The sequence below is a fragment of the Colletes gigas genome, unplaced genomic scaffold, assembly GCF_013123115.1.
Source record: "Colletes gigas isolate AHSC1104 unplaced genomic scaffold, ASM1312311v1 Colletes_gigas_Sc00043, whole genome shotgun sequence".
Lineage (NCBI taxonomy): Eukaryota > Metazoa > Arthropoda > Insecta > Hymenoptera > Colletidae > Colletes > Colletes gigas.
The window spans coordinates 1,599,846-1,626,158 of NW_025106672.1; the positions used below are offsets into that span (position 1 = coordinate 1,599,846).

General features: G+C 35.8%; 2 protein-coding genes and 1 long non-coding RNA gene across 6 annotated transcripts; all 3 read left to right on the forward strand.

The window, feature by feature from the left end:
* Positions 1-740: 740 nt before the first annotated feature.
* On the forward strand, positions 741-2,617 carry LOC122403064. Of its 3 annotated transcripts, none has more exons than XR_006259582.1 (4): positions 741-787; positions 898-975; positions 1,807-1,920; positions 2,008-2,612. It is a non-coding gene; the product is annotated as an uncharacterized LOC122403064 (long non-coding RNA). The 3 variants fall into 3 exon arrangements; XR_006259583.1 differs by lacking the exon at positions 741-787 and having other exon boundaries at positions 840-975; positions 2,008-2,177; positions 2,570-2,617; XR_006259581.1 differs by lacking the exon at positions 741-787 and having other exon boundaries at positions 840-975.
* Positions 2,618-2,855: 238 nt separating this feature from the next.
* LOC122403063 (leucine-rich repeat protein SHOC-2-like) lies at positions 2,856-15,407 on the forward strand. 2 transcript variants are annotated; one of them, XM_043406351.1, is made up of 6 exons: positions 2,856-3,562; positions 3,890-5,244; positions 7,682-7,875; positions 8,031-8,107; positions 9,197-9,358; positions 14,209-15,407. In XM_043406351.1, exons 1-6 carry the CDS (start codon positions 3,538-3,540, stop codon positions 14,334-14,336), a joined length of 1,941 nt encoding a protein of 646 aa, XP_043262286.1. In that variant the 5' UTR covers positions 2,856-3,537; the 3' UTR covers positions 14,337-15,407. The 2 variants fall into 2 exon arrangements, with proteins under 2 accessions (XP_043262286.1, XP_043262288.1); XM_043406353.1 differs by lacking the exon at positions 14,209-15,407 and adding an exon at positions 9,488-9,525 and having other exon boundaries at positions 2,857-3,562.
* Positions 15,408-20,106: 4,699 nt separating this feature from the next.
* LOC122403041 lies at positions 20,107-25,169 on the forward strand. The gene is made up of 4 exons (XM_043406322.1): positions 20,107-20,386; positions 20,653-20,753; positions 24,623-24,791; positions 24,860-25,169. Exons 1-4 carry the CDS (start codon positions 20,328-20,330, stop codon positions 25,107-25,109), a joined length of 579 nt encoding a protein of 192 aa, XP_043262257.1. The 5' UTR covers positions 20,107-20,327; the 3' UTR covers positions 25,110-25,169.
* Positions 25,170-26,313: the final 1,144 nt, after the last annotated feature.

A 26,313-nucleotide genomic window follows, 5' to 3' on the forward strand; every position in this document is an offset into this window, starting at 1 on the left:
CAGCCGTTTAGACGCAATCATGTCAATAGCATAGGAACAAAAAAAAATATGTTTTTTTGTAGTAGTCACAATATGATGAGGGGGTCCTAAAACGTGTATTTCCGCTAAAAAAAAATTTCGAAATATTTTTTTCGTTATTGAAATTCACTTATTGTTAGTCGTTGAGGAACAAAAAAAATGTCTTTTTTTCAATAGTCACAATATGATCAGGGGGTCCTAAAACGTGTATTTCCGCTAAAAAAAAACTTCAAAATTTTTTTTCATTATGATACTTTATAAATTTCCTTATACCTTACATATAGGTCGGAAAGTAAAAATGCTGGGGCAGTTGAGACTTGGAATCGTATGCCACTTATCGCGAGGTCGTATTTCAGTTGTTTTGTCTTTTACAAGAGCAAGAAGGAAAGGCTCACACTAGCGTTCTTTATCGATTTCCCGAAGTTGTGCGCAAGCGCCAAGCTCACGTACACGTGGCTCGTGCGGTAGTGTATGCCTGCTATCCCCACCATTCCGTTAGACGCTAAGGAAGTTCGTCGTCACTGTTGTCGATTTCGATGCACTCAATTATGCCCGATCTGGCCACACTGACCACAGCCGACTCTAGTACATACTAGCCGTGCTATGGAACGTGGCAACACCGCTCATGTGCGAATCGGAAGTCCTATTTTCAATAGTGGAGTTTTGTGTTCAGAATTATAATCAACGTTATTTTGCGATATAAAATTATACTAATATACGGTATTTTTTATTAATTATGTATAAGGAATATATGAATATCATAACTATAGTAAGTAGAAGTAATACAGAAGTATATTAATATTTATAAATGTGGTATATATTTTGTGGACTGTCGGAATAGTTTGGTGTTGTGATGCATTATATTTGAAATATTTACAGAGATTTCAAGAAAATAGAAGTGTGAAACAAGTTAAAACCATCTTTGAACCAAACTGAAGGATTTAAAAATTGATAAAGGTATGTATAAGTTAATAGAGACCTGAAATAGACAAAATTATTGGTACGAGGCCAAACAGGTTAAGTGCCCGTGGAAAAGAGGTTAGCATAATTAGCTATTGAAAGGAACAATTATGGAGTTAATTATAAAATCGTGTTAGAGGACAGTATGATAATTGTGAAAAATTTCCTCACCACCCTAGGGGTATTTACCATGGCGCGTTACCTTTTTTTTTTATTATAATGGGTGGTTCGCCAATAGCCATATCATCCCATTTTCTAAAATAAAATTAATATTTTTAAATAGAACATAACAAAAACATAACTTTTGTGTTCTTAAAGAAATAAAGTATTACATTTTGAAATAATAATAAATAATTTTGAATAATATCAATAACAAAACATATCAAAATATACTTTGAAATTCTCTTGAAATACAACTAATAAAACTTTGAATCTTGCGAAATAGTATTCATAATAAAAATATACTAAGCAAGTAAATAAAATTCTATTAATGTATTAAAACATATTGAAAGGAGTAAGTTAAATATATATAAAAATTAATGTTTTAAGAAAGATGAAATTAAAAAAAATCATTGAAAATCTAGTTCCTATTAAAAGTTTTTAATTTACGATTTTTAGAAGTGATGTCTGTACATGTTTCCGACTGACTATTATTTACAGTTTTCACATAATCGTTTAATAAAATATTTGAAAAAATTGATAATAATTTAAACCAAATACTTTGGTAAGCTCGACCACAAACGCATGTACCTGAAAATGCTAAATAATGTATGTCTGATTGAATGCTAATATATGTTAATTTACATAAAATATGTTTATGATTTCCAGATTGCAAAAATTGAGATTCTAAATTGCCATCGTTTATTATGGCTTCCATTATTGCATACATATGAATAAATGAGGCTATCGCTTCTTCAGTGGGGACAGAAAGGCCCCCTCTTTGTAAGTGATCAAAATATACATCGCCTACAGTTTTACCTTTATCCTCCACAACTAATAAACGACATATATTGCAATTTAATTTTTTAGCAACAGAATGGGACCCATAACCAGAAATATAAATTTTAATGGAATCATCTACAACACAATCGGACAAGTATTCGGTATCGAAGATTCCTGAGAAACAAGTCACATCAGTGGGAAGATCATGAAGATCGTTATTATTGTCATCACAAATTCGAAATTTATTTTTGATTTCAGTAAGAGAAAACGAATTTGCCGATTTTGTAAATATACGTTTTAATCTAATTTTTTTTTCTGCATGAATTATTTCGTTATATGACACATGATAATTACAACCAGATAAAAGTCTATAATTTCCAAGTCGTTTTTCTAATTTTTCGGTTGTAAAATGGAGGTTACGACATTCCTTATAAGCCTTGGACATCTCAACAAAACATTCTCCAGTACACCATTGGGCGATAGAATACCGTGGTACCTTTCAATATCAGTTTCTGCAAAATGCAAACTACAGACGGCAGAATATTTTGATGGTGTCCAATTCTTACGAGGAATAGCAACCCTCCATTTCTCCCGCAATTCCTCATCTTTGGGGAATAAAAATATAGAATTGTAATTATTATCTTTTAAGGTACTATCATAATTTCCCTTGCAATTGGGAACACAGCAACGCCGTGGCATTATTAATGAATATGTGAAATTTATAAAAAAAAATGTATATAAAACAAAATGTCCAAAAATGCTATAGATTATATTAAATAAGTGTGCTACACACCAAAATCAGGATCTGTAGAGTTAATATAAATAAATGAAACACCTGGATTATTGCTCCGTTGCTCACATTTAATGGACTTCGGTACATTAATATTTGAAACATTTGAAAGATAGGCGGGAGACCGGAATGCCGGTAGATGGAGCCTATGTAGCCCAGAGGCCGGTGGGTAGTGGGAGGCTGTTACGGTAGGTTGGGCTAGGTATATCGAAGCCGGACTCCCGCGGTGTTGCCATTTTACCTTCAGCACGGCTAGTAAGTACATACTAGAGTCGGCTGTGCCACTACCATAGATGTGTCTTTAGCGTAAAAAGAGGTGCATGTTGGGAATTCCCATATTTTGTACAAAATTGAACTTTCTACTTCAAATGCCCGCCAATCACACAAAAATTAACTTATCGAAGATCCCCCACGTATTTCTCTAGCTAAACTCGCGTAGATTAAGAGGAAATTTTTTGTTTTTGTCTCTTTCCCTGTAACTTCCTTATATTTTGTTCCTTACTGGGATCCAGCGGTACCTTAAATTCGAGTTAAGTGTATACGGCAGTGATGATGCGCTCCAGTGCGCATGACCAAAATTCCCACGATGTCCATCACTGGATCAGCATAGGTGCTAACGAAGTAGGCTGTGTTATGTGTGTAATAATTATGTTGTTTCCTAGATAAATGTTTAACTCTCTAATTAAGAATCTCTTTAAATTGTTACATCAGATTTTTGTTAAAAGTGATCATTTATAAATAATCGTGAAATTTTGTGCAGTAATCAACAATTTCAAGTTTTGTATCCATGCATTGTTTGTCATTCAAGCATTCTTCGCGTGTAGGTTATGTATGAGATCAAGTCCAGCCAAGGTAAAATCAATTTTTTTCAATCCATTTGAATTATAATCGGAATATCTTCGTTTACAGAAGTTTAATTTTTAAATTAGAATTATACGAGGAATAATACCTGAATAAATTACTGTTTTATCTCACCGTACCCATGCGTGTTATATTTTTAAATGTATTAATCACTGTTTTGTATAAGAGATGCATATATTTAAATACTTTCTGACAAACTAGTATGTATTACCATCAGTTATAAAACTAACGTTCTCGAAAGACTAAAATATAGCAGTCTATCGTCGTAGTCATATATAATACCAATTATATATGGTTCTGTTTTACCTATTCCGTCAGATATGTTTCAAGAATACAACCCGGAAAATTTGCCCTGCAATGAGACATTATGGTTGAGAATGGATGCTTCGTGCTGCATAACATACAATCCTGATTCAAATATAGTATTAACACGCTATATTAGCAAAGAAGACTTTCAATTAGCGCAGAAAGAAACGATACAAAACCTATCTCTATCGGACAATCAACTGCATTATTTACCTGCCAATCTCACAGAATCTATCGCAAATTTAACTTGTCTTAATTTATCTAACAATCGTCTATACGATTTGCCAGATTCTTTAAATCTATTAAAAAAATTAACGTACCTAAATCTTGATTATAACAAATTTCTCTGCATTCCGAATGTCGTCGGGCAATTAACTAGTTTAAAAACACTAAAAGCTCACCAAAACCGCATAACATGTTGTAAAAACAATTTAGAAACCTTGTCGAACTTGGAGAGTTTGGATCTGAGTTCTAATCAACTGAACGATTTACCAAGTTCTTACGCAGGCTTAATTCGTTTAAGAAGTCTTCGCCTTGCGAAGAATGGATTTAAAAATATTCCAGACTGCGTTACGAATGGAATGCCCAGTTTGCAGATCTTTGATTTCTCGCAGAACTGTAATTCGAAGATAGATGTTCCTCCGAAAAGCACAGATTTAATCGCATTTTACGCCGAAAGGAACAACATTTGCCCGTTATTCCCAACGTGGGTGCTAAGTCCCAAATTGGTTCATCTTGAGACAGTGTCGTTGAACGAAACGATATTTCGAAAGTACGATCTGCCGGAAGAGTCGTTCGTGTCGCGCGTTAAAAAGTTGTCTATGAAGCAATGCAAGCTGTTGGAGACGACCGTGGATAAAATAATTGCCGGAACGCCGTGTCTCGAAGAACTGTTAATTGGAAACAGAAGAAATATTCACAAAAATATCTTCTGGTATATGCCGATCGAGACGTTGAAAAAACCGTCCAATCTGAAAGTGCTCGACGCGAGCGGAACAGAAATTCCGTCGATACCAAAAATTATCAAAAGTTTTGTTAATTTGTCGGTAATTAATGTAAGTTGTAATAACGTTAATTGGTTGCCGGATGAAATCTGTTGTTTAAAGAACTTGAGCAGTTTGATCATAGATTGGAACAGTTTAGTGGTTCTTCCCAAGAACATCGGGGAACTGTCGTCGTTGAAAGAGTTGAAGGCGTGCCATAATAGTTTGAACGTAATGCCCGATACTGTCGGAGCATTGACAAACTTGCAATATATCGATCTCTACGACAATGAGTTTGAAACGGTGCCGGAAGCGGTGACCAGGCTGCCAAACTTGATAGGAATGGATCTTGAGCAAAATTATTTTTCGACGGATGATTTATTGGTAAGGACGTAGGCAATGAACACACACACACACCAGTGTGGACAGATATGGCATAATTGAGTGCATCGAAATCGACGATAGTGACGATTAACTTACTTAGCGTCTAACGGAGTGGTGGGGATAGCAGGCGTATACTACCGCACGCGCCACCTGTACGTGAGCTCAGTACTTCGCACAACTTCGGGAAATCGATAAAGAACGCTAGTGTGAGGCTTTCCTTTTTGCTCTTGTAACAGCTGAGATACAATCTCGCGATAATTGGCATACGATTACAAGTCTCGACTGCCCCAGCATTTTTACTTTCCAGGATTTTAATGTTTCAAACGGCAAACAACGTGTATTTTAGTGGAGAATATGTAGAAATTCTAACAATATTGAAAAAGTTGTTCCTTGACACCGTAAAGTGAGAAAAAACCCCTAAAATCGATCCAGTTTTCAAACGGCCATAACTCCTGCAATAGTAAATGGATTCGATTGAAATTTTTTTCTAAAGTAGAGCTCATGGGTGCCTACAAAAGAGTATTAAACAACTTTTCCGTACAGTGCCAACCAAATTTATCAAAAATGAAACACGAATTTTTAAGAAATTCATTATTCATTCGTTATTGTAGGAGTTATGGCCGTTTGAAAATTGGAGTATTTTTATGGGGTTTTTGTCACATTACGGAGTTAAGGAACAACTCTTCGAATATTTTTAGAATTTCTTCATATTCTTCAGCAAAATACGCGTTGTTTGCCGTTTGGAACATTGAAATACCCCAATCCGTTCAAAAGTTATGGCATTTTAAATATTTGCATGTTTTGGGGGTGCATTTCTAGCCTCACATTAGATTTTTGGTCAGGAATTTTTTTCTCGAGAATATGTAGGATTACAGTGTATGTCTATTCACCAAAAATCATTGTAATTGACCCCTGCAATCGAAAATAATTTTTCCAGAACGATTTGAAATTTTTTAATTTTGTCGAAAAATTTCATACATTTTTGAATTTTTTTCTCGAAAGTGGATAAGATTTCGAGGGTATCTCTATCGACCAAAAATGATTGCAATTGATTCCTGCAACCAAAAATAATTTTTCCAGAACAATTTGAAATTTTTTTTTCCGTCGAAAAATTTACGCACCGTTCTGAATTTTTTTCTCGAAAGTGCGTAAGATTTCGGGAGTATGTCCATTCACAAAAAATGATTGTAATTGATTCCTGCAACTAAAAATAATTTTTTTGGAACGATTTGGAATTTTTTAATTGCGCCGAAAAATTTGGCCTTCTTTCTGAATTTTTTTCTCGAAAATGCATAGGATTTCGGATGTATGTCTATTCACAAAAAATAGTTATAATTGACCCCTGCAACCAAAAATAATTTTTTTGGAACGATTTGGAATTTTTCAATTGCGCCGAAAAATTTGGCCTTCTTTCTGAATTTTTATCTCGAAAATGAGTAGGATTTCGAAGGTATGTGTAATCACCAAAAATGATTATAATTGACCCCTGTAATCAAAAATAATTTTTCCAGACTAATTTGAAATTTTTTTTTTCGTCGAAAAATTTAAGCACCCAACCCCGGTCTATTTTTCTTAAAAATTCGTGTTTCATTTTTGATAAATTTGGTTGGCACTGTACGGAAAAGTTGTTTAATACTCTTTTGTAGGCACCCATGAGCTCTACTTTAGAAAAAAATTTCAATCGAATCCATTTACTATTGCAGGAGTTATGGCCGTTTGAAAACTGGATCGATTTTAGGGGTTTTTTCTCACTTTACGGTGTCAAGGAACAACTTTTTCAATATTGTTAGAATTTCTACATATTCTCCACTAAAATACACGTTGTTTGCCGTTTGAAACATTAAAATCCTGGAAAGTAAAAATGCTGGGGCAGTCGAGACTTGTAATCGTATGCCAATTATCGCGAGATTGTATCTCAGCTGTTACAAGAGCAAAAAGGAAAGCCTCACACTAGCGTTCTTTATCGATTTCCCGAAGTTGTGCGAAGTACTGAGCTCACGTACAGGTGGCGCGTGCGGTAGTATATTGTGGCGACAGGTGCGTTTTCTGTGGTGAGGATTGCGCTCTACGTTACCGACGGAAGGTTCAAAGCTAGAGTTTGTTATGATAGAAAAGTTAATATTAATGTTTTATTTTATTGCTAGGAGACGGATACGAAAAAGTTGTTTAACAGATTATAAGAATAAAGTCAGAGGTCTCCATAATTTCTTAAGAGCTGTATTTCTTAGTTTTCAACGGCTACAATATCCTTGCTATCCCCACCACTCTATTAGACGCTAAGGAAGTTCGTCGTTACTAATGTCGACGTTTATTCACTCACTTATGCCAGATCTGGCGACACTGACACACACACTTTCAAAGTCGAATGCGAGCCAAGTTTTAGCGAAATCGAGATGTTAGAATGTACATGTTCTGTATTAATGGGTAAAATCAATAGCTCAATAGGGATGTACGTTATGAAAATATGAGAGACGTTTTGAGGGAACATTGGGACGAAGACTGTAAATTCGTCGATGGAATGAAAGTACAATCGGCAAAAGCTTTTCATTCCTCCGAGGGCGAAGCGAATTCTCCATCCTTGTCGAGATCTACCACGAACAGCTCGCTGGAAAAAGCGAATTTATTTTCTTAGTAAGATTTCACTACACGAACCTTTTTAGAGGAATTACGTCCCGCCATAATCGAGATTCAGCCTAATATCACAACCGTTAGAAACGTTAATTTTTCACTATTTTGTGGAAAATTCGTTAGAAAAGATTTCTATTCAAATGTTGTTTTCGTTTTAGTCCAGAAAATGCGGACGATACGACAAATGAACATTGGGACAGCTCGGAAGATTCAGCCGATGAATTTGATCCTCATGGTAAGATTTATCTATGATATACCGAATTTTTATTTCACCAAAAATATAATTATTTATTTATTTATTTATTATTTTGAATTTATTTAAAATTAAAATTATCAATTTTTCGATCTAGTTTAACCGCACCAAATTATCCTCTAATATCATTTTATTTCTAAATAAAATTTTCATCTAGTTTCACACAGGGTGTTCCGCTAAATCCGGGAAAAATTTTAATTGGGGATTCTAGAGGCCAAAATAAGACGAAAATCAAGAATACCAATTTGTTGATGGAGGCTTCGTTAAAAAGTTATTAACGTTTAAAGTTCCGCCTGTGAGACGGGAACCGTGCGCGCTGTACACTTTAACTTTAAACGTTAATAACTTTTTAACGAAGCCTCAATCAACAAATTGGTATTCTTGGTTTTCGTCTTATTTTGGCTCCTAGAATCCCCCATTAAAATTTTTCCCTGGGGTGGCCGTACACCCTGTATATAAAATTTAATTATTATTTAATAAAATTTATTTAATATATAAATTGTTATATAAAAATTAAAATAGATAATAATTAATCTAAAATTAAATTTAATAATAATTAAAAATTTTAATTTGACAAATTAAATCTTTTGATTGTGACAGAAAAATTTTTTAAATTAAACTAAAATTCTTCAGTTTTTATTAAAATTTCGCTACCTAATTTTTTGTTATCGAGTAAACTATTAATTTTATTATACCTTGATCGTAAACTTCGATTCTGATCAACTCTCATCGGTCAATTAACACTTTACCGACCGGTAGCGGTTGATTAATCGGCTATCGGTCGGTAAAAAAGTTGATTAATACGCTATCGGTCGGTAAGTGTTGGCCGGTAAAAAAGTCGATTAATAGGCTATCGGTCGGTAATGTGTTAAGAGCTATCAGAATGAAAGTTTCGTACCTAATATTTTTTTTAATTATTTGAATAAAAAAAGCTGCTGTTGATGAAATTTTATTTACGAACGTAAGCGTGTAGTTTAAATATTACGCTATATATTATTGCGATGTAATAGAAAACAGTGAAAGTAAGAAAAAGTAAAAATGAATGTACGAAACGATATGGCTTGTTTTCAGAAATTAAAGAACCGAGGAGGCGTGTTTATTCGCCATTCACGTTTTACAAGCCATCCCAGCGTGTCTTTTGTCCTGGAGAATCTCACAATAAACGGATTATAACGCGAGTTAATAAAATGTTGCGAAATGGAACTCTAGGCTCGTCGACGAATTTCGAAGAAGGTCAGTTCGATGATCCTGAACTAACAGCTTAACGAAAACAGCGTAGTGGCTGGTCGTGCAGTGTTGGTGCCAAATCGTGCACTTTTTTTACTAACAATTATTTAAATGTATTTCAAAGTTGTCTTTTAGTTTTTTCTTATCGAAAATGGTAAAAGAGAGAGGAGAAGGAATTTGGCACAAAATAGAACATGAAATTAATTTGGCCATCAAATGTAATAAATTACCAATACTAATCGATATTTTTTAGTTTATCCAAATGTGCTAACAAAATATACATACAGTATTCTTGTTATTAATGTTGTCGGATTACTTTCATATGATATATCTGCATAACGTATTATCGTAATAATATTTATTAATACATGTTATCATTACAACTGATCGATTAGGAGTGGGCCCGTAGAACGAAGGTGTCGCGTGCGCTGTTTTGTGACGCAAGAGCCATCTGTGGCAAACTCAGTCACTTAACATAGGGTTCATTTTCCAAAATTTAATATCGAATTTATTTCCCAGGCGGAAAATTTTCCAATTCCTTTTAGCAGTATGTAAATACATACACAACGCTTTTTATGTTGTGATAGAACATCCTGTAAACGTATTTATCGATACAAATCGCACCCAATGTAACACTATAGTTTCTTACTCGGTATGTGTAGTTTGATATTTATGAATCTTTAATTTGTATTTTGAAAATAATTTTTTTTATTTATAAAAAGTTATCGATGCTTGTACAATTAATTACGATTATGTTAAACTTGTTTTATAAGCGCAAAAGCATTTCTTATTTTGTATTGGACATTATCGTCGTACCGTAAAAATGGATGCTCAACTTGTATGCTTCCGGCTTCCACTTAATTAATGCACATTTCCAATTAACAACTCGAGCAACAGTTCATTTGCAAGTATCTGTGAAACATACATTTTCATATTTCTCTGCTCTCCGCGATCCCTTATCTTTCTTTTCTTTCCTTTTCTTCGCTTTTGACCTGCAGAGCTCCCTCTTTTCGCTCTCTTTTCTCTCACGGCTGATCTTATCTAAATAAATGAAACGAGCTCCGGAGTTGAAATATTCTGAATAAAAATGAAATTACTTTATATGTATGTACTGTACCTTTAGAAATTAAATTACATTTGCAGCATACGCACTGTTGATAATCTCCCTGGCTTTGATATCTTTCGCGTTTCTTAACACTTTTCTCCAAAGTTATCCTTGATTCGAGGAAAAATAATGTACTATCGAAGACGTACAAAGCAAGCGATCTTGCTAGTTTTTATTCTCCCTGTTTACGCACTTTTTGTCCCGATTTCTCTGCTCCTTTTCCCTCTTCTTGTCCTGGTGGAAGCTCCTTTGGAGGAAACTGAATCGTTGTCTCTTGTTGCGTTTCTTGTCTTTCGTCTTCTGCACGCAAACCGAATTCGCGTATTTATCCAAAGGGATATGGTTACTTGGACTGCACGCTGAACATTTTCCAGTGCATCCACCCTCGACGTCTGAACATGAGCATACATATTCGTCGTTCCATTCGAAATGATCGGTAATAGTGTCTTTGTCCTGTTTATTCGTGGACCAATTATACCTGATCACGGAACATGCAAATCGCAAGTAGTCAATTGACAATGATCGCAAGCTCTTTGTAGAAAGGTTGCTTGTACCGTTAGGGTTGTTACGATAATTACTTGAATCTTGTACCACGGGCCTTCGAATCACTTTTCCTACGAAGGAAATAGGCTGTCACGAGACAGAGGATAACGAAGAATAGAACGAACAAGATCGAGCAACAAATCGATCTATGTTGTTCGAGGTAATCCTTGCTCGCTTTAGATTTATTTTCTTTCTTTTTCAATTCGTGAACTTTCTGGCTGAAACGTTTGTTTTAAAATGTACAATGCGTTACTACATCTCGGATTAAAAGCATGTTTCTAACACCGTATTCGTAAACTCCCTTTCTTAATGAAATTATTTACGTGTCTCTTGATAATTCTTACGCGGCGACGTGTCCCCTTTTCCTCTTTCTCTTTTCTTTTTTCGAAGAATGCTTATCATTTCCTGACAAGTGTCTTCTGGACACTTTGTGTTCTGTGAACTCAAAGTTATTCGATCTGTCGTTTTCTCTCACATACTTCGCCAGGTCAGGTCGCCCTAACCATCTCAGCGTCATCTCCATCGCCGATCGTCCATCAGATTCTCTGCTCCCTACGATTATATCCATTTAGGAGCTATTTAAGTTTTGATTAACACTAGTTTTACGGAACATGTGAATTTGACGCATTCAGATTCTAACCTAACCTTACAGAACTCGTAAATATGAAACCTAAGTTAGGTTTTGAATATGCAAATGCGCCTTATCTTTCTTTTGTTTGTGGCTGTGCCCCCCCCATACTTCTACCATTTTTCATGGTTGGGCTGATGCCCAGTGATGGACATTCGTGAGAATTTTGCTCATGCGCACTGGAATTTTCCCTTTCTGCGCATGCGTAAATGACGTCACAGCTACCTGTCGTCCGCTACCATAGATGTATCATTAGCGCAAAAAGAGGTGCATGTAAGGGGCCTGTTGGGAGAATTCCAACATTTTATTAGCTGACACCTAATTTAGTTTAATATTAGCTCAAGGGATAAGACCACTGAAAAAACCTGAAATAGAGCGTTCTCTTGAGATTTTTTTTCTGAATGAATGGAAAAGTAAGAGGATAATAATATTCAATGTTATTAATCATGTCGTTAAGCGTGTAATAAAAAATATTTATTCAAAAATAGTAGCTAGAGAAACACGTAGGGGATCTTCGATATGTTAATTTTAGCATTATTTATTGACAAATGATTGCCCCATGTTTTGTACAAAATTGAACTTTCTACTTCAAATGCTCGCCTTAACACATTACCGACCGATAGCCTATTAATCGACTTTTTCACCGGCCAACACTTACCGACCGATAGCGTATTAATAAACTTTTTTACCGACCAACGCTTACCGACCGATAGCCGATTAATCAACCGCTACCGGTCGGTAAAGTGTTAAGTATTTTACTTAAATTTTGTTCCTTACTGGGATCCAACGGTACCCTAAATTCTAGTTAAGCGTATACGGCAGTGATCATGCGTTCCAGTGCGCATGACCAAAATTCCCACGAATGTCGATCATTGGGCCCCAGTTGTGCCCCGCTTCTTCACTTCCAGCAGTTTCCATGATCTTTTTTTTCACTTGTCTCATCACGTGTTCGTGTGCAAGCATGTAATTTTGTATTAATCTTTATTAACAAACCTCGTTTATTTCCTTTTCGTAAATCTGTGCGTCACATTGCTTCAACCTATAAACCAACGGGCCTTGGTTTGGTTAGGTTTAGGGTTAGGTTAGGTTACGTAACTCAAACCTAACCCCACTTAAAAGAGAAGCTGCATTTTAATGTAACTGTTAGCACAGGGGATTGCAATAAAACTACGCGCATTGTGTGTCCGTAAATCTAGTGTTAAATAATCTACAGCCTATTAACCCTTTGCGGTCGTATTAATTTTGTACGTGGGTGTCGTACTGGTCGGAATTAATTTCCGTTGAAAGAACAATGTCACATGTAAGATTATAAAAGATAAACAAGATGTATTAATTCTTTTGTGAACTTTACACATATTTTTACACAACAATGTGTTTTAATTTTTTATGTAAAAATTATATTTTATAGTTCTCCATCGTGTGGTAGCTTTCGAAACAGTCTCCAACATGCAGTCCTGGTTTTCGACTACATGTATCGCAATAATAATTATTTTGGCGTCTTCCGCCCTTAATCTTTTTGTTTCAACATACAATCTTTGCTTTTTACGTCTTCCCAATGCTGCAATATATGCATTTTTTCATTAAGCGTTTCCTCTTTATCTGAGGTCGATGGTCTTCCTGGTTTAGAAGTTGCTCACGAAAATCACCTACAAGTTGTTCCAACAATTTTCGGACAAACGTAAAATGTGACATAGGTGTCCTGTTCTCTCTTTTAGCTGACACCTTATATAAGATGTAGCTATTGATCGCACAAACCTCTAATCCCCAGAAAAACATTTTCCTCCGCCATTTGCAAGATTTTCTCATAAAACGATATGAACTTGCTAATTGGTCAGTTTTATCGACACCTCCCATATTCATATTGTAATGTTCAATAACATTTGGTTTGCTAATGTTGACGGTGTCTGAAAAAGATCTCGTTGAAATATTGGTTCTCGATTGTAGCTGATCTCTGTGCGTAACGTCTCTCCAAGTTCTCATTTTCATCATTTTCTTCTGCTTCACTGTCGCTGGATATAATTAATTGTCCCACTTGTTGCTTCACTGAAACTACGTCACTACCAGAGTCACTACAAACGTAATCACTTTCTATACGTCAGTACTCAAGGAGTCAAAATAAAACTCTTCGTCGCTACTTTCAGTTTCACAGTACACTTCTTTCGGCAACTTTCTTTTTGCCATTTTCTATGTAAGTATCTTCGAACCTTGTCGATTTCTTTACGCACAAGAGGCGACTGACTCGCCACCACGTCTTGCATGGTGCGAGGGGTGACAGCTTTCGTTTGTACTAGGTTCCGCTATCTACAAATGATAGGAGCACCGCAATGGTTCGTGAATGGATTCTTTGGACATTCAGGTTCGTTCAGCTAAAGCGTAAACTGACACATGGTCGGATAAAGTATAAGATTAGTACGGTTCCTTGATGTGGTGGCTGAGAGCAGACATACGACCGCAAAGGGTTAATTGAATGTAATTTTCTGTACTTGGAAAATCACTGTTCCACTGTTCGAGGTTAACGAGACACTCGTTCGTAGTCGGGAAATCACTTGAATCTCCGTGTTCGTTCACTTTGTGTTCCAGTTTCAACGGTGTCAAGTCGTACGCGGCTTTCACGAGTCGCAGACATTCCAGAGGATTCAATTTCTGCGACAGATGAACGAGCTCGGTCTCTTCGAGGTCGATACATCGAACGAGAGGCTCTTCCTTGAAATGAAAACGTCCGTTTCGCGCGAGAGGAGAAATCATTCGATTATTTTCACACTAAAACGGGAAATAGATGTTGCCCGGCTCACCCTGTTCCCTGCGAAAACGACCATCAAAACGTAAATCCGTGCAAACGGTGTCATTGTAACCGACCAGTCGCATTTCGCTGTCAAAAGTGTAACTGCAACTGACTATCGATTACAGCTACCATATTTACAAATCTGTTGCATCGAGGAATGAAATTTCCGAAAGATTCATTAACGTCTGAACGTATGCTCGGGTCGCAAGTTTTCGAAATAATACAACCGATCAACTATGAAGTTAGAGATGATCAAGTGTGTATTCTAGTACGTTGTATTCTCTTTCTGACGTTAATTCAAACAAACAGTATCGCCGAACACGTACGTTGCGCCGTTAAACGAGACTTTTTATTCGAGGTTATCATTCGTTTATTTATTTTAACACTTAAACTTGTACGAAACATGGGGGTTAAAACGCGTCAGCTTTTTAAGTATTATCGTGTTGAAAAATGAAGGTTATTAAAATTTCACATTGCATTTAGCCGTAGATGGTCAGAGAAACGTATTTCTTTGAAAGAATCTGTGGAGAATGCGATGAAATAGCGCGTCAAACGTATTGGAGCCCCTGATGAAATTTGGAAACATTTGGAAAAATGCAGCGTTTCTATTTTTCCTTTCCTGTGTCGCTTCCTTCTCCCAGGTACACTTTCCGATTCGACGTTTTAACTATTTAAAGCGATTAATCATTGTACCTGTTTCGCAAAGATTATTGCTGCGGAGGTCGATGTGCCGGAACTCGAACTGTTAGCATCGAATTTGAAACCGGAAGAGTGCGTAAGACTCGTCTCCTTGGATTCCCAGTGTAAGTTTACCATAAGTGTGAAAAGTATTGTAACAGACGAGGTATACGAGTAGAGCTTTCATCCAATGTATTCTTTCGGACCATTTTTCTGGGGCTCTAGAGCCTTATTACCATTTTCGTGTCACTCGCAACGTTACCAACAGATTTCGAAATAAACACAAGCGGAAGTGAGACAGAAAATGAAATTACACAAACATTCCTGGCCACACATATTTCCGGTAAGGAATTTTTTTCTCGAAAATGGGTAGGATTTCGAAGGTAGGTCTAATGACCAAAAATGTTTGTAATTGACCCCTGCAAACGAAGATAATTTTTCCAGAACGATTAGAAATTTTTTAATTTTGTCGAAAAATTTCATACCTTCTTGAATTTTTTTCTTGAAAATGGATAGGATTTCGAAGGTAGGTCTATTGACCAAAAATGATTGTAATCGATCCCCGCAGCTGAAGATAATTTTTCCAGAACGATTTGAAATTTTTTAATATTGTCGAAAAATTTCATATCTTCTTGAATTTTTTTCTTGAAAATGGATAGGATTTCGAAGGTAGGTCTATTGACCAAAAATGATTGTAATCGATCTCCACAGCTGAAGATAATATTTCCAGAACGATTTTAAATTTTTTAATTTTGTCGAAAAATTTCATACCTTCTTGAATTTTTTTCTTGAAAATGGGTAGAATTTCGAAGGTATGTCTAATGACCAAAAATGTTTGTAATTGACCCCTGCAAACGAAGATAATTTTTCCAGAACGATTTGAAATTTTTTAATTTTGTCGAAAAATTTCATACCTTCTTGAATTTTTTTCTTGAAAATGGATAGGATTTCGAAGGTATGTCTAATGACCAAAAATGTTTGTAATTGACCCCTGCAAACGAAGATAATTTTTCCAGAACGATTTGGAATTTTTTAATTTTGTCGAAAAATTTCATACCTTCTTGAATTTTTTTTTCGAACATGAGTAAGATTTCGAGGGTATGTCTAATGACCAAAAATTATTGTAATTGATCCCTATAATCGAAAATATTTTTTTCAGAACGATTTGAAATTTTTTAATTTTGTCGAAAAATTTCATACATTCTTGAATTTTTTTCTCGAAAATGGGTAGAATTTCGAAGGTATGTCTATTGACCAAAAATGATTGTAATCGATCCCCGCAGCTGAAGATAATTTTTCCAGAACGATTTGAAATTTTTTAATATTGTCGAAAAATTTCATATCTTCTTGAATTTTTTTCTCGAAAATGGGTAGAATTTCGAAGGTATGTCTAATGACCAAAAATGTTTGTAATTGACCCCTGCAAACGAAGATAATTTTTCCAGAACGATTAGAAATTTTTTAATTTTGTCGAAAAATTTCATACCTTCTTGAATTTTTTTCTTGAAAATGGGTAGAATTTCGAAGGTATGTCTATTGACCAAAAATGATTGTAATCGATCCCCGCAGCTGAAGATAATTTTTCCAGAACGATTTGAAATTTTTTAATATTGTCGAAAAATTTCATATCTTCTTGAATTTTTTTCTCGAAAATGGGTAGAATTTCGAAGGTATGTCTAATGACCAAAAATGTTTGTAATTGACCCCTGCAAACGAAGATAATTTTTCCAGAACGATTAGAAATTTTTTAATTTTGTCGAAAAATTTCATACCTTCTTGAATTTTTTTCTTGAAAATGGGTAGAATTTCGAAGGTATGTCTAATGACCAAAAATGTTTGTAATTGACCCCTGCAAACGAAGATAATTTTTCCAGAACGATCAGAAATTTTTTAATTTTGTCGAAAAATTTCATACCTTCTTGAATTTTTTTCTTGAAAATGGATAGGATTTCGAAGGTAGGTCTATTGACCAAAAATGATTGTAATCGATCTCCACAGCCGAAGATAATTTTTCCAGAACGATTTTAAATTTTTTAATTTTGTCGAAAAATTTCATACCTTCTTGAATTTTTTTTTCGAACATGAGTAAGATTTCGAGGGTATGTCTAATGACCAAAGATGATTGTAATTGATCCCTGCAATCGGAAATAATTTTTCCAGAATAATTTAAAACTTTTCATTTTCGTCGAAAAAAGGCAATTTTCCTGTCAATTTTCCTTAAAAATTCGTTTTTGATTTTTAGTAATTTTGTTTGACGCCGTATAGAAAAATTGTCTAATACTTTTTTGTTGGTACCGATGAGTTCTACTTCAGAAAAAAGTTTCATTGAAATATATTCACTATTGCAGGAGTTATGACTGTTTAAAAATTGGTCCATTTTTATGGGGTTTTTGTAACTTTACGGGGTCAAGGAACAACTTTTTCAATATTGTTAGAATTTCTACATATTCTTCGCCAAAATACACGTTATTCGCCGTTTGAAACATTAAAATCGTCCAATCCGTTCGGGAGTTATGATGTTTTAAAGATACGCTATAAATTTTCGGGTGCCATTTCTGGTCCGAAATTATATTTTCGGTAAGGAATTTTTTTCTCGAAAATGGTTAGGATTTTGAGGGTATGTCTAATGACCAAAAAATATTGTAATTGACCCCTGCAATCGAAGATAATTTTTCTAGAACGATTTGAAATTTTTTAATTTTGTCGAAAAATTTCATACCTTCTTGAATTTTTTTCTTGAAAATGGGTAGAATTTCGAAGGTATGTCTAATGACCAAAAATGTTTGTAATTGACCCCTGCAACCGAAGATAATTTTTCCAGTACCGTTTTGAAATTTTTTAATTTTGTCGAAAAATTTCATACATTCTTGAATTTTTTTCTCGAAAGTGGATAGGATTTCGAGGGTATGTCTAATGACCAAAAATGTTTGTAATTGACCCCTGCAACCGAAGATAATTTTTCCAGAACGATTTGAAATTTTTTAATATTGTCGAAAAATTTCATACATTCTTGAATTTTTTTCTCGAAAATGGTTAGGATTTTGAGGGTATGTCTATCGACCAAAAATGATTATAATTGACTCTAGCCTTCAAAAATAATTTTTCTAGAATGATTTGATACTTTTCAATTTCGTCGAAAAATTTGGACACCTACCCTCCGTCGATTTTCCTTAAAAATTCGTTTTTGATTTTTAGTAATTTTGTTTGACGCTGTATAGAAAAATTGTCTAATACTTTTTTGTTGGTACCGATGAGCTCTGCTTCAGAAAAAAGTTTCATTGAAATATATTCACTATTGTAGATGTTGTGGTCGCTGGAAAATTGCGTTTTTTAATCCGTTCACACACTACAGTTGTTGCCCATAAATGCTAATTCAATGAATAGTTTCTCAATTGACCGCCATCCATGAGAAGAGGTCGCTGCAATCACCTCCGAATTTTCAGGTCGGTATGGCAGTCAGATTGGGCCACGAAAGTCCATAAGGCAAAATGTCTACTCGTATACCTCGTTTGTGGTATTTTTTACATGTTGCTTCTACTACCATTTCCACTGCACTTTCTACAGGGTGTTACGTTTAAGTACGAATGGTGGAATATCTCACGAGGTATTGAAGGTATCAAAAAAGTGTTCTTACAAAAGTTGTTTTATTTAAAGGGGCAAATTAGGTGGTATAAATGATTTTTGTATAGGTGGAGTGGTGGGGGAAATTTCAAGGTCAAGCTAATTTTTTTAAGGGAGCAGTATCATGTGTACGTTGCAAAATTTAACCATTTTCATTAATTTTTTTTAATTAAATGTTACATCTAACGCTATAATTTATTTTTGAAATTTACTTAACTATCCTTTGGGAATACGAAATAAATTTTTCAATTATATTTATTGACTTTTCAAGTTTTTATTACGCCCACAGTAAACATGTGTTTAAACACTGGCGTAGATGATTGCAGCTCTCAAGATTGACTAAATCTAAACTAAAACTAGGGACTTAAATAGATGGCGCTTCCTTCACCTGTGACGTTAACCGCCACACAGCGCCACCTCTCGGCGAGCACGCCTAAACATATCTAGGGTTTTCGTATGAGGTTGAACCCTCTCTTCTTCGCGTGATCTCATGGAACAAGCTAGATGTTCCCATGTGCCTATACTACAGGGTGTCTCACCCGATTTTGACATCTTGACTTGAATTATTTAAATTCTTAAGGCATCATTACTAACGCACTAAGACGTTAGCTCTGTTTACCAACGTTAGACTAGCCGATACATTAAACAACGTAAACCAGTCATTACTTGATCGATTTAATAAATGCCGTGATGTAAATGGTCGTTACGTTGAACCATTCCTGTAAATAAACGCTAACGTCTTAGTACAACAGTAATGGTGTTTTAGAATTATTTAAATTGAAATATCACCTGAACTACTAATTTTTCGACGTTACATAGTTAGTACTTTTTTATAACGATTGCCCAGCTGAATCGATTGATGTATTAAAAAATACCTCATTCCATTTAAAAAAACAAAGCTGACCTTCATATGACCTTTACGCGTCCACTCACGAAAAAACTAATAACATCAGAATATGCTCCATTCGATACCATTCAAGCCTCCGCTGAAACATTCTTTGTTACGAGTAACAATAGCGAGAAAATCAATATGTCAAAATCGTGTGAGACACCCTGTATGTCATGTAATAATTTGCCTCTTTAAATAAAACAACTTTTGTAAGAACACTTTTTTGATACTGTAGGGAGCATAAAGTAACTCCCTAGTTACTCCCGCAGATGGCGCCGATGCCAACCGTCGAGATAGAGGCCGTGGTGCTCTAGGGGATTTGTCTCTATACATTCCGTGGTCCTCGCGAGACACGAGACAGTCAGAGAGTCTTCTCCAAGCCAGCCTGTCTTCCAGACAGTTGCCAACTGCGCCATCTGCGGGAGTAACTTGGGAGTTACTTTATGCTCTCTACAATACCTTCAAAACTCATCAGATATTCCACCATTCGCATTTAAACGTAGCACCCTGTATAAACAATTCGAAAAGATTTTTAACGCAACGTACATAACAGCTCCGCTATCGGACGCAGAAATACAGAAACTGGCCAAAGAGCAGAGCTGCTTTCGTAGGCTGGTCAAATGGATTTGTCAGTTAAAAACAGTTACAAAAAACACGTATCCGATCGTGAACGACTTCCTTGAACGCATTGGAAGGAGAGACTTGATCGCGTGTCTCTCAGAATTTAGTATGAAAAGTTCCAAGCCGCCAAAGGTGATTCGCGACGTTCAGTCGGCCGACGATTCAGAGTGAGTCGAGTGGATAATCGATTAGTTAAGGTTTACAAATCTATCATTCTTCCACGAGAAGAAGGCACAGCGTGTTTACATCCCCACTCCTGTTGCAATCCGCTGACTCACAGGCATTGGTCGAAAACAGTGACGAAGATCGGTGACAGCCAATCGGTGGACTGCAGGAAGAGTGGGGATGTAAACACGCCTTCTTCTCGTGGAAGGACGATAAATGAGCATTTATATGCATATCTATTTTACTAACATTTTCTTAAATATATTAGAGACGAAGAGGGTGGCGTAACAACGTCAACGGAAACCATTCGATCGAAGGACGTTACAGCCAGCACTCAAAACACAAATCAAACAATTGATAAACTCAGTGGTAATTTACCGTCTCGTTAAGGGGGCAGTCTCATGTGAGACCTCAAAAAAGTCAATTTTTTTCTCATTCCTTTTTTTCAAAGTATATATATCATTCAAGAATGTTCGGAACATTCCTAGCAAACGGCCCGTTCAACGATCGGGATGAGTTATACGTCATTCGATTCGTCTAATTCAGTACATTATTGATATGCATTTCGTTATCTGCGGAAATTCATTACTTTTTTATAAAACTTGTAAAGTTACAGTAAAAAAGTAAGGTTAAGTACATTTTTTTGGCAGGTGCACAGGTAGAAACAAGTGACTATCGTTGCTATGTTCATATTACAAATTATAAATGATTGATCTAATTTGATAATGCTACATTGTCAAATGGGGATTTGTAGAACGTGTATGCATAAAAATTATTCTTTTACGCATAGACTTTGCACGAGTCGGTCAGGTATACAGTATACGCCGCAACAATTAACCCTCCCCCCCATATAACCCAGACCTACTCAGACAGTACTTATACGTAGACAGTACATGCAGCAACAGTAAGCAATGTTTCCACACCACTCTGACAGTGTTTATGGGTAGACGATGTAATAAATTACTATTGTATGCAGTGCGTTGGTTTAACTTTTTTTTATTGTTAAATTTCATTATCATCTAAGTCTGGTATATTTTGATTTTCTACCGAATCAAATGAAATTTCTGAAATTTCTTTTAATAACTGATTAAATAAATCATTCTTCCCTTGCTTGGAAGATTTATAAAATATGTAATGGCTTAAGTACCCAATGAAATTATCATTTTTGCTGAAAATAGAAAATATTTATGGTACTGCTACTAACCGACAATATTCACGCAAAAGTTGTTTACCATGCCTCCACGTAGTTTCTATTGTATTCGTATAAGCGTCTGTTTCTGGGTGTTTAAAATGTAAACTATGATTTACGGTGAGATGTGTATACCCGTCTTCTTCCAAAATATTGTAGGCTTTCCAACAATCTGAGATAATTGTAGTTCCAGGCAACACCCGCTGTTTAATTATTGAAAGAAGGGATCCTGTGTCCCTACTTTCAATAGGGACCAGGAATATTTTCCCACTTTCCCTTTCTATTCCTCTGAAAACCCACTGTCTTTCCACACGATGATCTCTATGATATTTTCTTCTGCCGAATTTAGACTCGTCATTTTTTACCTTTTTGGCATTTGTTTATTTTAATTCCTGAATGGGAGTCAGAGGGTCAGGGGGATCAAAGGGTAATATTTAACCCTTTGCGGTCGTATGTCTACTCTCAGCCACCAAAGCCTTTTTACCGTTCTGGTCGTATGTCTGCTCTCAGCCACCACAGCAAGGAACTATAAGAATCGTATACTGTATGCATTCATGTATCAGTTTACACTTTTCCTATACGAACCTCAATGCCTAAAGGACCTATTCACGAACCAATACGGTGCTCCATCAATTGGAGATAACGTAATTTAATGTACACAAAAGTTGTAACTCAGTGCTCGCCATGCAAGACGCAGTGGCGAGTCATTTGTCTTTTGAACATAGTGAAATCGACAACGTTCGACGATACCTTGTAGATTTCCAAAGAATATTTTATAAATTGTATTTAACAGTAATTAGACATTCTCTCTTCTTAAAATATTCCAAAATAATTCCCCAAAATGCAATACATGCACTCGAAAACCTGGCCTGCATGTTGGAAAGTGTTTTGAAAAATATCACACGAAGGAGAATTATAAAACATAATTTCTATACAAAAACATATCACAAGATGAGTGTATTGAATAAAGATATATCTAAAGTTCACAAAAGAATTACTAAATCTTGTTTATACATCGTAAACTTGCGTGTTATGTATCCCTGCTCTATCAACGGAAATTAATTCCGACCAGTACGATACCCATCTCCAAATTTAATCCGACCGCAAAGGGTTAAGGGCCCACAGGGTCACAACAGTGCTTCTTACGCTCAAATATGCTCAAACGTGGTAGTCTAGAATAAGGTGCACCATTATTGACTTTTGATCCCCTGTATCTCAGAAACTGTTCAATTTACGAGCTTGGGCCCATTAGAACTTTTCATCAAGACATAATGAACTACATCGTATCAAAAGTTCAGCTAATTTAAATGGGGGGCCATTTTCCATAAGATCTGTGCGGGGTGCTTTCATTCAATAAATGTCTAACAAATTAGCATTTGACTACCTGGCATTTTGAACACAGTAACGACAGTCACTTGTTTCCACCTGTGAACCCGTCAAAATATACTTAACCTTACTTTTTTACTGTAATATTACGACAAGTTTATAAAAAAATAACGAATTTCCGCAGATAATAAAATGCGTATCAATAATGTCCTGAATTAAACGAATCGAACGACGTATAACTCACTCCGATCGTTGAACGGGCCGTTTGCTAGGAATATACCGAATGTTCTGTTAAATTTTGAGAAATGAGTGTCAAGTATTGTGGATTGTAGAACATTTATTGCTTAGAGTGATTACCTTGTATAGCCCAAATATTATTGTTTCGAAAGGTTTACGACAGGATCAATCTGCTGTTTTTAATCTCTTAGGCACGATGCGCCACCGTAGTGGTTTTCGCGGATGCCATCTTTCTGAACGACGCGTTGCTACAGTGGCTCACTCTGGCGGTTTACTCTAGTGGCTCACTCATTCACCGTTTGAATTAAATTTTGTTTCATACTTTTCTTGCCTTCACAACGTTTTATAACAGCATTAACAATATACAGTCGTTGTTTTCGATACGCCAGTGTCAGGTATGAATTGTTGCTTTCCATTTAAATAAATATACCATTTGCTCCATTGCATACCAATGTACTCACGTAGAGAACAGCACTGTCGTACAGAGAAACAGCAAAATTCAACTGTGCCTAATAGGTTAAAATTCGAAATTCTAGCATTAGCGCCATCTAGGTGGCAACGTTCTAGAATTAGTATGATCTTGCAGACTTTGAATGCGTTTCTCAAGAAATGTTACTTTCTCAATTGACGTACATAAAATCTCAAAAACAATACGTTCGATTGGTCTGAAATTTTTACACGTTGTTCCATATACTCATAGCTCTCGTCTGAATCAAAATTATACTTTTATAACGAGTATATCATATACTTTTATTAAAAAGTTTGCGGAAGAAATGAAAAAATTTTGCAATTTTTAATTCAAGCTTTCGCCATTTTGCCCAATTTTCAGCTGTTTAGTAATTAGACTTAATTTCGTACAGAAATGAAACTTATAACTCGGTAGAACAGGAACCTTTATTCGAGGAAAACGGAAAAGCTTAACCTACTATAGCGCCGCATAGCGGCATCGCTTGATAACAGAAGGCGCGAAATTCAAACTGAATATTCTAACATCAACATAAATGAATTATTTTGCTACGAGCGATAACGAGAACCCCACCGAATAAAAATCTTTTTGATTTAGTCAACCTTGAAAGCTGCAATCACCTACGCCATATTTAAACACATATTTACTGTGGGCGTAATAAAAACTTGAAAAGTCAATAAAAATTATTGAAAAATTTAATTTGTATTCCCAAAAGATAGTTAAGTAAATTGGGGAAAATAAATTATAGGGTTAGATATAGTATTTAGTTAAAAAAATTAATAAAGATGGTTAAATTTTGCAACATACACATGAGACTGGCTCCTTAATATTCCACGATTCTCTATTAACACTTTACCGACCGGTAGCGGTTGATTAATCGGCTATCGGTCGGTAAGCGTTGGTCGGTAAAAAAGTTCATTAATACGCTATCGGTCGGTAAGCGTTGGTCGGTAAAAAAGTCGATTAATAGGCTATCGGTCGGTAATGTGCTAATCGTCTGTGTATTTCGATTAATCGCAGGATCTACTAGCATCAGGGTATCGCTACAAACCGCAGGGATTGTTATGATCACGACTATACTTTTAACTTGTTGTTGCACTTTATTTATAAGGTACAGGCTAGCGAATCTATTTAATAGTATATTTCGGCGAAACAAGAAGAAGAAGAAGAAAACTAACAAGTTAAAGGGGTAACTAACTGGGATTTAATTGTTTCGTTTATCGAGCTAACATTTCGAATGCCATAACAAACGAGCAGTACTGTTTCTTCGATCAGTAAATATGTAACGATCGACACGGACGATCCGGAGGACGTGTCCAGAAGCTACGTTGTTCGAAAGTCACGAGCAAAGCGGAAGAGGGCGCCGTCTTACGAATTAGTAGACACTGGCACGCAAAATACTATAACCGTGGTGCCCAAAGAACCCGAAGAAACACCGCCCACGGGTTGTTCCAAGTGCTACAAAAAGAAAAGAAAAGTGAAAAGTGCGAAAAGCCCGCACAGATAAAACGTGTCAAATGTCAATGTACGATTGTCTGATGGTAGTAAATAAACAATCACAACTTACGGATTTGCGGTCACCGGGTTTTATTAACACTTTACCGACCGGTAGCGGTTGATTAATCGGCTATCGGTCGGTAAGCGTTGGTCGGTAAAAAAGTCGATTAATAGGCTATCGGTCGGTAATGTGTTAATTCTAGTCAGTTCTTTGTTTCGAGGTCATGCAATCGTTTGTTTTCTTTTTTGAACGAGTGAGCCACCAGAGTGAGTCACTGATGCGTCGTTCGGAAGAATGACATCCGCGAAAGCCTTTACAGTGGCGCCACTGTGGCCAGATCTGGCACAATTGAGTGTATCAACGTCGACATTAGCACAGACGAGGTATATGCCGAGTTATTCTTTTAATAAATGATGTATTACAATTTAAAATAAAAAATAGAGAATTTGCGGTGTAGGTATCAATGAAATACATCCTTAGGAAATTTAATAATCTTGAAATTTTTAAATACTCTTAATCGATTGATTACTCCAATGAAATTAATCGATTAATGTCCAATGATGGACCGTACAGCTTTCATTCCGTTAAAAAATAATAAAATTTATGTAATTTTATTCTCTGTCTCACTTCCTCTTGTGTTAATTTCTGAATCTGTTGATAACGTTGCGAGTGACACGAAAATGGTAATGGGGGTCCCGGGACCCCAGAAACTCGGGCCGAAAAATTACATTAGGGGAAAGGTCTATTCATATACATCGTCTGTGACATTAGTAACGACGAACTTCCTTAGCGTCTAACGGAGTGGTGGGGATAACAGGCATATTGTAGCCGTTGAAAACTAAGAAATACAGCTTTTAAGAAATTATGGAGAACTCAGACTTTATTTTTATAATCTGTTAAACAACTTTTTCGTATCCGTCTCCTAGCAATAAAATAAAAACATTAATATTAACTTTTCTATCATAACAAACTCTAGCTTTGAACCTTCCGTCGGTAACGTAGAGCGCAATCCTCACCACGGAAAACACATCTGTCGCCACAATATCCTACCGCACGAGCCACCTGTACGTGAGCTCAGTACTTCGCACAACTTCGGGAAATCGATAAAGAACGCTAGCGTGAGGCTTTCCTTTTTGCTCTTGTAACAGCTGAGATACAATCTCGCGATAATTGGCATACGATTGCAAGTCTCGACTGCCCCAGCATTTTTACT